At 52.1% G+C, this 13109-nt stretch overlaps 1 protein-coding gene across 1 annotated transcript in view; it reads right to left on the bottom strand.

The window, feature by feature from the left end:
- Positions 1-12080, bottom strand: part of GPR158 (G protein-coupled receptor 158) — a 124065-nt gene extending 111985 nt beyond the window's left edge. The window contains exons 1-2 of the mRNA XM_068145757.1: positions 11212-12080; positions 1542-1647 (exon numbers count right to left, since the gene is read on the bottom strand). Of these exons, the coding sequence (XP_068001858.1) occupies positions 1542-1647; positions 11212-12080 (975 nt within the window). The remainder of the gene's footprint in view (positions 1-1541; positions 1648-11211) is intronic.
- Between the last annotated feature and the right edge of the window lie 1029 nt (positions 12081-13109).

Here is a 13109-nt window from a genome sequence, read left to right as displayed (position 1 = left end):
TCTCCTTCTCCCCCCTCCCCCGCATTGGTGGAAGAAATACAACTTAAAAGTCCCAACTCCCTGCTGACAATTTTGGTTATAAGACATTAGGAAAAGGAGGAGCACTTGCCAAAACACATCACCACATTCAGGATAACCAGCATGCATTAGCACCCAAGATCTACCACAACTCAGGGGAAACTATTTAATAATCTTCCTCCCAGAAGAAAAGAAGTCTTCTCTTGAATTCAGAAGTCAAAAAGTACTTAAAGGCAAAAAAAAAAATATTCCCAAGTAGAAAGCAGCTAAAGCCATGTTTCCAGGAATGCTGAGTTGCTCTTGCACAAACACTAGCAGATGAATTCATCACAACTAAGAGACTTGATCTAAATTCAGGTTTGGCCTTGATAAATGAGCAGCCTTCCAGTACGTGAAGGGGGTCCACAAGAAGGCTGCAGAGGGATTGATTACAGAGTGATAGGATGAGGGCCAACGGTTGGAAATTGCAGAGGAGATTTAGGTTGGATGTTAGAGGGTGGTGGAACACTGGAACAGGTTGCCCAGGGAGGTGGTTGAGGCTGGACAGGGCTCTGGGCAGCCTGATCTAGTTGAGGATGTCCCTGCTGACTGCAGGGGGTTGGACTGGATGAGCTCTGGAGGTCCCTTCCAAGCCAAATGATACTGTGATTCTGTGACAAATTAGGCAAACATCATCTGAGTTCTGGTAGAGAGCTGCCAACCCTCCCCATATTTTAATTGTCTTTTCTGAATGAGTAGAAGTGCACAAGAGGCCTCCTCTCGCAGACAGCAAGTGGGCGTCGTGCAAAACATCATCTGCCACAAGAAGAGGAAAAAACACGAACCAAACAAAAAACCCAACAAACAAATGAAACCCCCAACCAAACCAAACCAAACCACCCAGAACACCAAAGCACACTTAGTTTGTTTTGCTGTGCAGCCTCATGCAGCACACGTGAGTGGTCAGGCTGCACGAGAAGCAATACGCTGACAGACGGAGCCAGACAGACCTTCAGAAGAAGGAGGAAGCAGGAAGGAGCTGAACAGAAACATTCAGTCAGCTCTGTCAAAATGTTGGCATTTCCATTAAGAAAGAATTAAGAGTATCCAACTCTGCCTGCTTTGCTGCATCAGTCTACCAAAAGCCCACATTTTTCTGGATAATTATTAGCATTTGTGCTACTTTCACTGCATTTCTCCCAGGCTGTCTGCTTCCAAGCAACACTGACATGGAAAACAACTACTTTGATCACAAAAATCAGTAATTCTTTGACCTGCAAGTAGCACCTCACAAATTGTTTCCCTGGTCAAATCCTTCTCCCCCCTGAAACTCTTATTGCTGCACAGTAACTTTTCAAGCACCAACACCCCTGCACCACAGACACTCCTGAGCTCACACGCACCCCCATGCCTTCTGCAGGAAGAGTCAGGCTTTCTCCAGCCTGTGAAACACCTTCAAAGCTCACAAAGCAGCATTTGTGCCACAGAAAGTTATTCCTAGCGGAAAGTGAAAGCGTAGCTGAGCCCCTGAGGGAGAGACATACCTCAGAGTTGTTGAGGTGACACCTGTGCGTCCCCGAGAACCACCCCTCGCTCGAGCACTGGTCGATGTCCACCTTCTGCAGGTTGATGTCCACTTTGACAACACCTCTGCAAACAGAGAAAAGCAACCTTGAGCACAGCAGCTACAGAACCAGGTTAAACTTCTTGAGGATGCTGTAAACCTGCAAAGCACAGCCACATCTTTCCTCTAAGTCTGGAATTGCATGAGGCTTCTGAAGAGGAGTTGTGTGTTGCTGAAGCCATGACTGCAGACAGGTTCTTGTGTCAGACCCTCAGCAAGACATCATGGCAAGAGCTCAGTAAATCTAACACACAAAGTGCAAGGCAGCAGCTAAGGATGAGTTACACACTCAATTCCAGGCCCTTCACGTTTACCAATGCAGCAAAGAACTAAGACAAATACAAGGAAGAACCTGCAGCACTTCTGAGGCCAGCAACCTCCCCAGATGATCCCAAGTACAGAGCCCCTGTACCAGTGACAGCAGTGTCCTCCCCTTTACTCTGCCCAGCCTCCAGCACCTTCAGGTTTCCCCTCCATGGCTCAGTGTCCCCCCTCCAGCAAGCAACTAAACCCTTATCTCCCCATCTCTGCCAGCCAGCAGTGCTGTGATTCATAGAAGGGTTTGAGTTGGAAGCAACCTTAAAGGCATAACCTTGGCAAGGGTCCCTCAAGCATGAGCACCATTCTGACTACTCTAAGGAAATCAGTTCATGCAGTAGGAGAAACAGTGATGGTTTATCCTTACTAGGAGCACAGTCACCTGGGAGCCTCTCAAACACCTCAGGGAAGCAGGTCTTTATTTCCTTCACATGGAAAGCTTTTCCCTTGGGTGTGTTTTGGTTTTAACTGGTAGGAGAAGCAGCTCCCCTTTCCCTCTACAGACTTTCATGAAGAGGGAGGTACAGGCTGCAAATTAAGGGTAAACTAATCACTGCCAGGAGAGGAGAAGCATCTTAAGAGCATGCTGCATGGTTCCATGAGCAGGCCCTGTAGAAGCACAGGGTCAGTACAAAGGGATACACAAATTTCCAAGGAACCTCCCTAGAAGTGACTCAAGACAGAGACACAGAGCACCCAGAAGCATTAGGCACAGTCACACACTGAGCAAGCACTTGAGCATGGCCTCGTACCAGACATGATGCAATGTGAAGAATTACTGCTATGGTCTAGTGGGCCAGGAGTCAGAAAGCAGAACATCCTCATGCCCACTGGGGATGCTCTGCCTTATGAGGACAGGCTGAGGGCTGGGGCTCTTTAGCTTGGAGAAGAGCCTGAAGGGTGACCTCTTTCCTCTTGATAAAGATGTGCAGGGCAGTGTGGGGAGGACAGAGCCAGGCTCTCCTCAGGGATGTCCAAAGCCAGGACAAGGGGCAAAGGGTGCAAGCTGGAGCAGAGGAGGCACCACATGAACATGAAGAAAATTTTTCACTGTGAGGGTGGCAGAGCCCTGGAGCAGGCTGCCCAGAGAGGTTGTGGAGTCTCCTTCTCTGGAGACAAAGCCCACCAGGATGTGTTCTTCCATGACCTGCCCTGGGTGACCCTGCTCTGGCAGGGGGGTTGGGATGGATGATCTCTCAAGGTTCCATCCAACCTCCAGCATTGTGGTTGTGTGACACTCAGTTCTCAGCCCTGTAGCCCACCATCACCAGGGTGCACTGACATGTACAGGGTGATGTCATTCTGCAATTCATCTGTGATTAATACAGGAGCTAGCAGAGCCTGCTTAGCCACCCACAGTTGCAGTTATTTTGGATTCAGCATTTGGAAAATGGAACATATGGAAGAACACATCCTCCTAGAATGTATATGGAGCAGCTAGCTCTAAGGGTTGTATTTACTGAACTGACTGGGAATAACTGCAGCTCTGCTGTCTTGAGAGCAGCAGTCAAGACAAGTACCAAGTTTAAGAGCATGCTCAGCTTGTCAGCACACCACAGTCATCCACACCGACAGTGCTGCCTGGCTAAGCCCAAGCCAGTGATAAGTTAGCAACAATATCACTGGTGATTGGGGACCATCTGGCAAGTAACTGTTTTGTTAATCTCCTTATTACAATGAATATTTGCCTGCTGCCACGATCTTACAGTCCCCACACCAAAGAGATGCTTAAGGATGGCACCTTCGTGTTTAACATTGAGTCCTGGAAGAATTAGTTGTGTTGTACATGAGAGATAATCACTGAGGAATGATGTCATCAAGGATTTTCTGTCAGGTCAGAGGTTTGATTTAAGAGGCTTTCATGTCTGCCTTCATCCCCAGTACCACTGTCTGCTGGCATGCTGTTTGCCTTCAGGTCTGTGCCAGGAATTGATTTAGGCTTATCTTCCCCACCCTACTAGCTGCCTTGATAGTTTCAGTAGTTACAATATTTCACTGTAACAACATGGTGTAAAACCTATCTACAGAAGGGCTGTTTGCCTATACCCTTAGACCACAGCAAAATAAAAGCAGGAGGAGCCTGATCTCTTTCTCCCTGGCAGCTCGAGCCAGAACTGCACAGAACAATAGTCTGCCAACATTTCAATGGTGACAAACAGTATTTTTGTCCTCCAGATCTCAGCACAGAGGTCATCACAACTCAGCTAAACAGGCATTCAAAGTTTGCCTCCTAAGTCTGCAGGGCTGTTTCTGCACTTGTAAGCACTGCAGGCTGTCAGGTCTAAGGCATGGTGATCACATGCTGAAGCAGATATCATCCCCCAGATCTGAATGCCTGCCCAGACTCCTGCTGCCATGTTCATTCACCCTTACACACTGTCTGTCCTTCAGAAGTCCTCCTTATATACCAAGGAGAAAAGAGATTTTTTCCTCCAGTTCTCTCCCAAATCCCCTCCAGAAGAATGCATCCTGCAATCAGCACAGCCCATGCTTCACAGCAGAGATCTTTCCTGGCTTCTCCTTTTGGAGGCTGACACTTTCAAGAATGCTAATTTTCAAGCAGTGCACTACCTGACACCTGAGGCTCCTTCAGTGTATCACCAGAGCATCCCAAATTCATCCTGACATCACTTGAAGTGACTTTCAGCTGCAGGTCTTTCTGGCAATCAGCAGGTTCTGCAGGTGCAAGCTGCTTCTGGACTCTGCATCGCTCAAGTATTCAAGCTCTCACCTCAGCATATCCAGCTGACTTCACAAAGCACCAGTCACTGCACAAAGTCACTGGCACCTTACATACAACAGCATTGTCAATTACAGCATGGTTTGGAGTTGGAGCAGATTTAGACTGGATGTCAGGAACAAGTTCTATACTATGAGGGTGGTAGAAAACCAGAACAGGTTGCCCAGGGAGGTGGTTGAGGTCCCATTCATGGAGATATTCAAGGTGAAGACTGACAAAGCTCTGAGCAATCTGATCTAGTGGAGGATGTCCTTGCTCCCTGCAAGGGGGTCAGGCTGGATGACCTTTGGAGGTCCCTTCCAACCCAAAGCATTCTATGATTTCCATCTGGTCACACAGTAACCACTAACCTCATAGGACAGACACTTACCCTCATCCTCAGCCAGAGCATGACTGCAGCTTTGCAGCACACATTTTGTGAGAACCACTCCTCACTAAAAGTGAGCTGAATTGGAGAGTAAGGAATAGCAGTGTGGGCACAGAGTTAGGATTCACCTGCAAAGAAAATCCCTCTAGGCCATTTGGAACAGTGCTGCAAGGGCCAAAACATTTAAGAGCTGAATCCTCTGTTGTCTGAAGAATTGCTTCAGATTTGAATCTGCCTTCAGGTTTATGGCATGCAGTGCTGCCCCTCAGGGGACCTCCTGCAGTTCAGAGCTTCAAAGATGCTTCAGGAGCTGGTGATGGTTTCATTGGTTTAGTTTTCTGCTTAAGGATGCTCAAGCATCTTAACTGTCACAAAGCATCACCTTGGATAGGAATGCAAGGTGATGGTGAGGTACCACTTGCATCAATCTCCCTGTGGGAAGTTTTCCTGGAGCCAAATTCAAGCTATTTAGTAAGAAACCAGCTTTTTTTTTTAGTGTTCTCATTACTATCCATGGGGTTAGAGGAAGGTGGAAAGAAAGGGCCTCAAGGAGCAGAACAGAAAGTGATGTAAGAAAAGAGCTTAGGAACAAGAATCACAAGGATCCCACATAGAATCACAGAACTGCTTTGGTTGGAAGTCAGCATGGCTTTGCCAAGGGCAAATCCTGCCTGACCAACCTGGTGGCCTTCTATGAGCAGGTGACAAAATTAATAGATGAGGGGCGAGCAACTGATGTAATTTACCTGGACCTGAGCAAAGCCTTCCACAGTGTCCCACACCACATCCTGGTCTCCAAGCTGGTGACACATGGGTTTGATGGGTGACCACTAGATGGATAAGGAACTGGCTTGATGGCCGCACCCAAAGAGTGGCTGTCCATGGCTCCATGTCCCAGTGGAGGCCAGTGACAAGTGGAGTCCCTCAGGGATCAGTCCTGGGACCTGTCTTATTCAACATCTTTGTGGGGGACATGGACAGTGGCATTGAGTGCACCCTCAGCAGGTTTGCTGATGATACCAAGCTGTGTGGTGCAGCAGACAGCTGGAGGGAAGGGATCCATCCAGAGGGACCTGGGCAGGCTGGAGAGGTGGGCACAAGCCAACCTCATGAAGTTCAATAAGACCAAGGGCAGGGTCCTGCAGCTGGCTGGAGGCAATCCCAGGCACAAATCCAGGCTGGGCAGGGACTGGCTGGAAAGTAGCCCTGAGGAGAGAGCCTTGGGGGTGCTGGGGGAGGAGAAGCTCAACAGGAGCTCTCAATGTGCACTTGCAGCCCACAAAGCCAATCAGATCCTGGGCTGCATCAGGAGAAGTGTGGCTAGCAGGTCGAGGGAGGTGATTCTCCCCCTCTGCTCAGCTCTGGTGAGACCCCACCTGGAGTACTGTGTCCAGTTCTGGAGCCCCTATTACAAGAGGGATGTGGAGGTGCTGGAACGTGTCCAGAGCAGGGCCACAAAGATGAGCAGAGGGCTGGAGCACCTCTCCTATGAGGACAGACTGAAGGAGTTGGTGCTGTTCAGTCTGCAGAAGAGAAGGCTCCCAGGTGACCTCATTGTGGCCTTCCAGTATCTGAAGGGGGCTACAGGAAGGCTGGGGAGGGACTGCTCAGGATCTCAGGTAGTGATAGGACTAGGGGGAATGGAATGAAGCTGGAGGTGGGGAGATTCAGGCTAGATGTGAGGAGGAGGTTCTTCACCCTGGAATGGGTTGTCCAGGGAGGTGGTTGGGGCCCCGTCCCTGGGGGTGTTTAAGCCCAGGCTGAATGAGGCTCTGGCCAGGCTGATCTAGTGTGGGGTGTCCCTGCCCATGGCAGGGGGGTTGGAACTAGATGATCCTTGTGGTCCCTTCCAACCCTGAATGAAACTATGAAGAGACCTTTAAGACTGAGTCCTCAGCCTAACTAGACCAAATCTTCTGACACTGAAGAGTTATTTAAAGACAGTAAGATAATTTTAAAACTGAAAAAAGTGGAAGCCAACATTAAAAAAAGAGAACAGAGACATAAACCTGAGTGAGGAACAGACAAATACACTCTGACCTCCTAGATGGAAAACTGAGTGCAGTGACCAGCTCCCAGGAATGTTAGCTTATGACAGCACAGCATCAGAGGAAGTGAAGCAGCAGGCAGGAGAACATTGGGAACTGCAAAAGCAGCAATTCATTCATCAGACTTTGGGGGTAATTGATGTCATTGCAGAAGGCTGAAACACCGCACATGAATCTGACTAACTGCATTCAAGAGATACTGAAGACGACTGGAGAGGAGGGACCATGGCAACAGAGAGTTTATAGCAGGAGGCTAAAGGAAGCTGGTTTGTGGAGTCTAGTAAACAAAGGTGGAGAAGGCACTGCTGCCTATAAATAGCTCAGGGCAACAATCACCAAAGAGCTATTTCTGAGAGAAGGCAGTTCTGGAACAGGAATAAATGGATGAGAACTGACTGAATGGCTTTGGATCAGGAATCAGAAGCAGCTATCCAACCTGACATGTCAAGGGACTGGAGAGTCAAGAATGAAACCCTCCTGCTTTAAGGTTGAGATTGGTCAGTTGATGACATTAAGTGGGCTTGTGGCAGCAGGAGATCAAGTCAGTGACCCCAGGGGAGTTGTTTTCTGGGGTTTTGTTTGTTTTAAGCTTGTTTGTTCCTAGCAGCTGATTACTTGCACATATTTCTTCCACATCAAGAAGTGATCCTCTCCAGGGGCCTCCTAGACTGCAGAAGCAATGAAAACCTTCCATTTCTTCTGCAGGGGCCAAGCAGCAAGGAGAAGGTAAAGTACACACAGCATAGAGCTTCTCACGCCTCAGGGCTGTAAAGACATCCCTTGGATCGCCATGTCCCACAGAACGTGGCTCATTCTGTGAGGCAGAGGAGCAAGAGGAAGGTCACTGAAGCTCAGTAACCACCAAATGATGAAGGGATTGGTTAGCCTCACTAAGTGATCTCCTCTGGTCTCTGTAGATCCTCATTTCTGAACGAGACTCCACTGTGTGTGGTAAGCAGGGGGCTATGCTCTCTGCACTTCAGAGCAGAGATCAGTGAATGCAGACAAAACACCAGCAAGCACTAAGAAGCTGCAGAGTCAGCACTCAGAGCTGATGCTAGTGGTCTCGTTGGGCCTGAACAGCTTCTGGGTCATTCATCAGAACAATCAGGTTATCTTTGTTTCCTCCACTTCATCTCAGTGTTGGCCTACAGTGCCAGCCTTGGCAAGATAACCAACCACATTCTGTCAACCTGCCTTGGCCTTTACTCTGGGCAGCTCAGCTGTCATCTCTTGAGAAGGGAGGGGGAAGTGAAATTTAAGACAGATAGCAAGCTGTCTGTGAGGGCCCATCCTGAAACACTTGCCTCCTCTGGCAGAATGCACTATAACCCTTCAAGACATGGAGAACAAAGTTGGAGGGGGCTTGCTGCAGCTTCAGAACAGCACATGTTGAACATGGTCATTAGCACTGCCAGCATTAAACTCTCCATTGCTACACCACCTGACATACCTGTGACTGTAACAGACAAGATACCAAGAAGCAGGAGCAATGGATTTCCTTCTGTAATCTGAAGGAACTCTTCCATTGAGGTAACCTGTTCCTGAGTGTCTCTTGCCCTAATGCACCACACCATAAACCCAACCTCAGCAAAGCAGCAAGTACATCAACTGTTAGAAGATTATTAAAGGGGCATGCACTAAATTACCATAAATGACCTGATGCCAGACTATTAAATGGAAGGAGCATGTAAACTGATCCATTAACATGCTCCTAACAGATGGTTGAGAGAGACTCTGCTGGGAGAACCAACGTGGTGCTCTCCAAAGATGAAGGTTAATACATACTGCTTTTCAGCATAAGGGCCTTAAGTAGGAATTTAAAGTTAAACCACTGTGTCACTCAGGCAGATGGTGAGGGGGCAAGAAAGCTTATTTCAAGAGGCATCTCAGATTAATTAATACTAATGTTCTAATATCTCCTTTAGGTTTTACAGTTTCATATTACATGCTTAGGCGTTAAGCCATTGCTTCTCCTCAGAGCTCACACCAAGGCTCTGTGCCTATCCAGTATAAGTAAACCACTGTGCAAACACTAAGACATCCCATAAGCCTTGGGAGAAGGGGATTTTGCTCATGATATTTCCCCTGTAACTGCAGTGACTTTTTCAGTATCCCAAACAAGGTTTTATTAGAACCCTGTCTTAAAATGTAATTCACCCTGAGCTGTCATTTAGTCTGGCCAGATGAGGCACATGTTTACAAAGACTTCTTCCACCTGCTGCTCTTTTCAGTTACCAAAACCAAACTGACACTTTCTCACCAATGTTTACCAACACACTCTTGGATCTGACACAACAAAACTTCCAGAACACTTGCAACTGACACAGCAGATCCCATTGAGAGATTTCTCCAAGTCTAAACGTACTTAATGAATGCCCTTTGAATTGTCTGCATGACCACAGGTTATTCTATTCCTTCAACTGAACTGACTCCCCCATGGCAAAGAGAGGCTGGGAAGGTGAGGAAGTGGAGGCAGCGCTTTGTACTGCGCCCCGGAGGACCTCTACTGGTTGCCTCAGCCGGCCAGGGTGGCCGCGGTGTGCTCTGTCAAACCAGAGCCATCAGAGCAGGAACCAACACTACTGAGATGCTTCCTGGCATCACAGGATCTTGGCACAGAGCTGAGGCTGAAGCTGTAGGCTCCTGCTGAAAAGACACTCTTTTTCCCCCCCACTCTTCACTGAAGTCACGACTGAGGCTTGACTTTGGCTTCCATCAGGATCTTAAATTCCCAGCTAGCTGGTCAGCAGCTGCCAGCCCATCCCCCTCCTGGTGCTTCTTCAGGTTATTTGAACCTCTCACCCCAACAAAAGCATATCAGCCTGCATTTGCTTTCATCTGCACCCTCAAGTTCATCAAGTGTGCAACATTGCATTTCAATCCTCTGAAGTTTCCTGCACTTCGCTGCACCCCCTGCTAGGGTCCCTAACAGCCCTGCAGGAGAGCGATACTCAGAGGAACTCGGCAGAGCCCGCAGATGAGCTCGTTTTACCTTAACCCCACCAGTCCCCCCAGGTGTGAACATCTCAAGGCAAGAGGTAATTCAACAGAAACAGGCAGACACTCTCCATTCAGATTTAAGTTGGTTTCTTTCAAGGATTCATTCATACCTGTTTGATCCCCCTGGAATCTGGACTAAACCCAGGGAAACTGTTCACAAACACCTATCACCTGCTGTGTTCTCTTCTACCCACTACTGACTCGCAGCACAAAGCAAGTCCCGTCCTCCCCTCTCACCCCCTGAGAAATGCCAGCTGCTTCTGGGCAGTGGGCATCCCCCAGGGCACAGCTACCCAAGAGCACCACCACCCAAGTGCCAGTGGGAAAATCCAGCATCTTCTACTCACAGATTGCTCTCCCTCTTTGGAGAAATTCCTCTTTGCTGTCAAATGGAGAGGACACAAGAACGGAGGTTTTTCTACCTGCTCTCTGCTAGCTGCAGCCCAGGGGCAGAGTCCAGAGGGTAACAGCAATAAACCGAACAATTTTCACCTGTGTCAGGTATGAACTACACAGCTGTGTAACAGCAGAGCCCTGAGGAAAGCTCTCCTACTGCCAGTTCAGGTGGTAGCCATATGCCCTATGACAGACCTGTAGCCACAAACACTCCTTTACCTACAGTGTCCAGGCTGGAGCACCCCTCAGCAGACATGCTCTGGACACCAGATCTCACAGTTCAGCACAGCAATGCTGTTTCCCAGCCGAGGTCAATCTAAGCTCAACTCTGCAGTGTAGTAAGAGGCAGCACCTCAGTAAACCTCTTCCTCCTGCAGTGAGAAAATCTACAACTAGCAGCTGCAGCTCTCCCCAGCAGCAGCAGACCAGGAGCAACCCCAGCAGCACACCTGTTCCGATGGGAGCAGAGAACACAGCCACGCGTGCAAGCCGAGGACGGAAGCTGCTCTTGCACCGAGCAAGAGCTCCCTAAGGCACACCAAGGCAGAGCTCCACAAGCAGGCCCGAGGTTGCTCTGCCCCTGCGGTGTGACTGAGCAGCCTGCTTGGCAAGGGCTGCTCAGGGCACTCCAGAGATGCTGCCTGGAGAGGACAGCAGAACCAGACCCCCACCTCACCCCTTCCTCAACAGAAAGCAAGCAGAGGCAACCTGCTCCTACCTGAACTCGGGGAGGAGGTTTGGCCGTAGCCCATAGAAAGCTGCCGAGAGAGTCACCAGCCAGCCAGGTTTGTAATTCCCATTCTCACACTCCAGGTAAGGTGAGGACCACCTGATGTGGTTCTTATCAGCAGCGAAGCTCTCCCGTCTCTTCCAGCTGTTCTCTGAAGTTTTGGGGCCCGTGTTTAAGACCTTCCTGTGCAGGTGTGGCCTCCACTTGCGCTTCAGGCTGTGGAACCACTCTGTCTCCACAGAGGCATTGGCCAGGCGGTGAGCCGAGGAGGACAAGTCCTGCAGGAGGACCTGGCTCTCATGCCTGCTGGCCTGCAGGAAAACCTGCGGGGTGGAGAAAGGCTCCGTGCTGAACGTGATAGCTGCCCTCGAGATGTTGGGGTCCCCCTCCAGGAGGCTCCTGATCAAGGCGCGGTACCACTCCAGGTCCTCCTGCAAGTTCTGCTCCCGCGACTTATTGCTCTGGAGGATCATGTTGAGGAAGTTGGTGGCATGGGTGAGGGTATCGAGGGCCCCGTGAAGGGAGGGGTGCGAGGTGAAGCGCGACTTGCCGGCGAGGCTGGCCAGCTCGTAGCGCCCGGAGCAGTTGGCACGCCGCAGCTCCCGGGAGTCACCCGTGTAGAGGAACGAGGCCACGTCCTGGGGCACCTCCTCAGCGAGCCGCTGCTCCAAGATGGTGCTCTCGGTGGAGCGGCTCCGCGGAGCGGGTGGAGGATCCTGGCTCTTGATGTGGTTGTAAATCGGCTGCTTTCCTCTGAGCGCCCGCTCCCGGCCGCGCACCGCCTGCCCTTGACCGGCGGCAGCCCCGAGCCCCCGCTGGACGAGGAACAAGACGAGAAGAAGCCGGAGCAGAGCCATGTCCCCCGGCGCTGCCGGTGGCGCAGGCACAGCGGAGCGGCTGCAGACCGGGCTGCGCGCAGGCGGCCGCGGCGCAGAGGCACGACCGCGCAGGGGCGGCTGAGCGGCAGCGGGACGGAAAACGGCCCCCGGGCCGCGAGTCACCTGTGGCGGCACCGCCCGCGTCCAGCCCAGCGCCGGGCGCCGCTCAGCCCCACCGCCGGCGCAGAGCGGCTCGCAGCCCCTTCGGCGACAGCCGCAGCCGGCCCGCCCGCGCCTCCTCCCGCCGCGGCCACCGCGCTCACTGAGCTGCTGCCCGGCGCAGCGCGCAGGGACGGCGGCGCCCGGCGCAGCGGAGGGTCCCCCCGCGGCGCCCCGCCGCCGCCGCTGCCCGAGCTCCGCCGCTCCGCATCCTTCGGGCGCCGCTGGCCGGGAGAGCGGGGTCCACGGCGCGGCACCGCCACTCGCTGCAAGGATCGGCAGGACGAGGCGGGCGGGGCTGCTGCCCGGGAGCCAGCGCTCGGCTCTCCGACGGAGAACGCACACGCAAGCTTGCGCCCGTGGGCGGCTGCTCACCGGGCGCCACCGGCAACCCCGCACCGCCCGACACCCCTTCCCCGCCAGCCCTTATAGGTGTACACCCGGCAGCGACCGCGCTGTGTGGCCGCCGCGCCTGTCAGTCAGCCAGCAGCCATTCACGGGGCCGGGGAGCGGTGCCGTGCGGTGCGGAGGGAGGCGGTGCCGGGAGGCGTCGAGGTAGCTGCTGCACCTGCCGGTGCCGCCGGCTTGACTCGGCGCGGTGCGGAGAAACCCTCCCCTCGCACCAGCAGTGGTTTTGCTCTCTTTGGGGTGGGGGATCGCGGGCTGGGAACCGGCCCCCAGGGCAGACCCCCCCGTGCCGTGCCCGGGGCTCGTCCAGGGAGCGTGGCAGCGGCGCCCGCTGGCCGGGCGGGGAGCGGCGCCTACGCGTCGGGGGTGATCTGGGGGAGCCGCCCGTCAGCGGCCGGTATGCGAGGAGAGGAGGGAGGCGCCGGCTCTCCAGAATCTCCC

This window comes from Melanerpes formicivorus, unplaced genomic scaffold (genome assembly GCF_026170545.1).
Source record: "Melanerpes formicivorus ecotype bairdi unplaced genomic scaffold, bMelFor1.0.p_v2 SCAF_13, whole genome shotgun sequence".
Classification (NCBI taxonomy): Eukaryota; Metazoa; Chordata; class Aves; order Piciformes; family Picidae; genus Melanerpes; species Melanerpes formicivorus.
The sequence above is the reverse complement of the archived record's forward strand: the minus strand, read 5'-3'. Positions and strand labels throughout refer to the sequence as shown.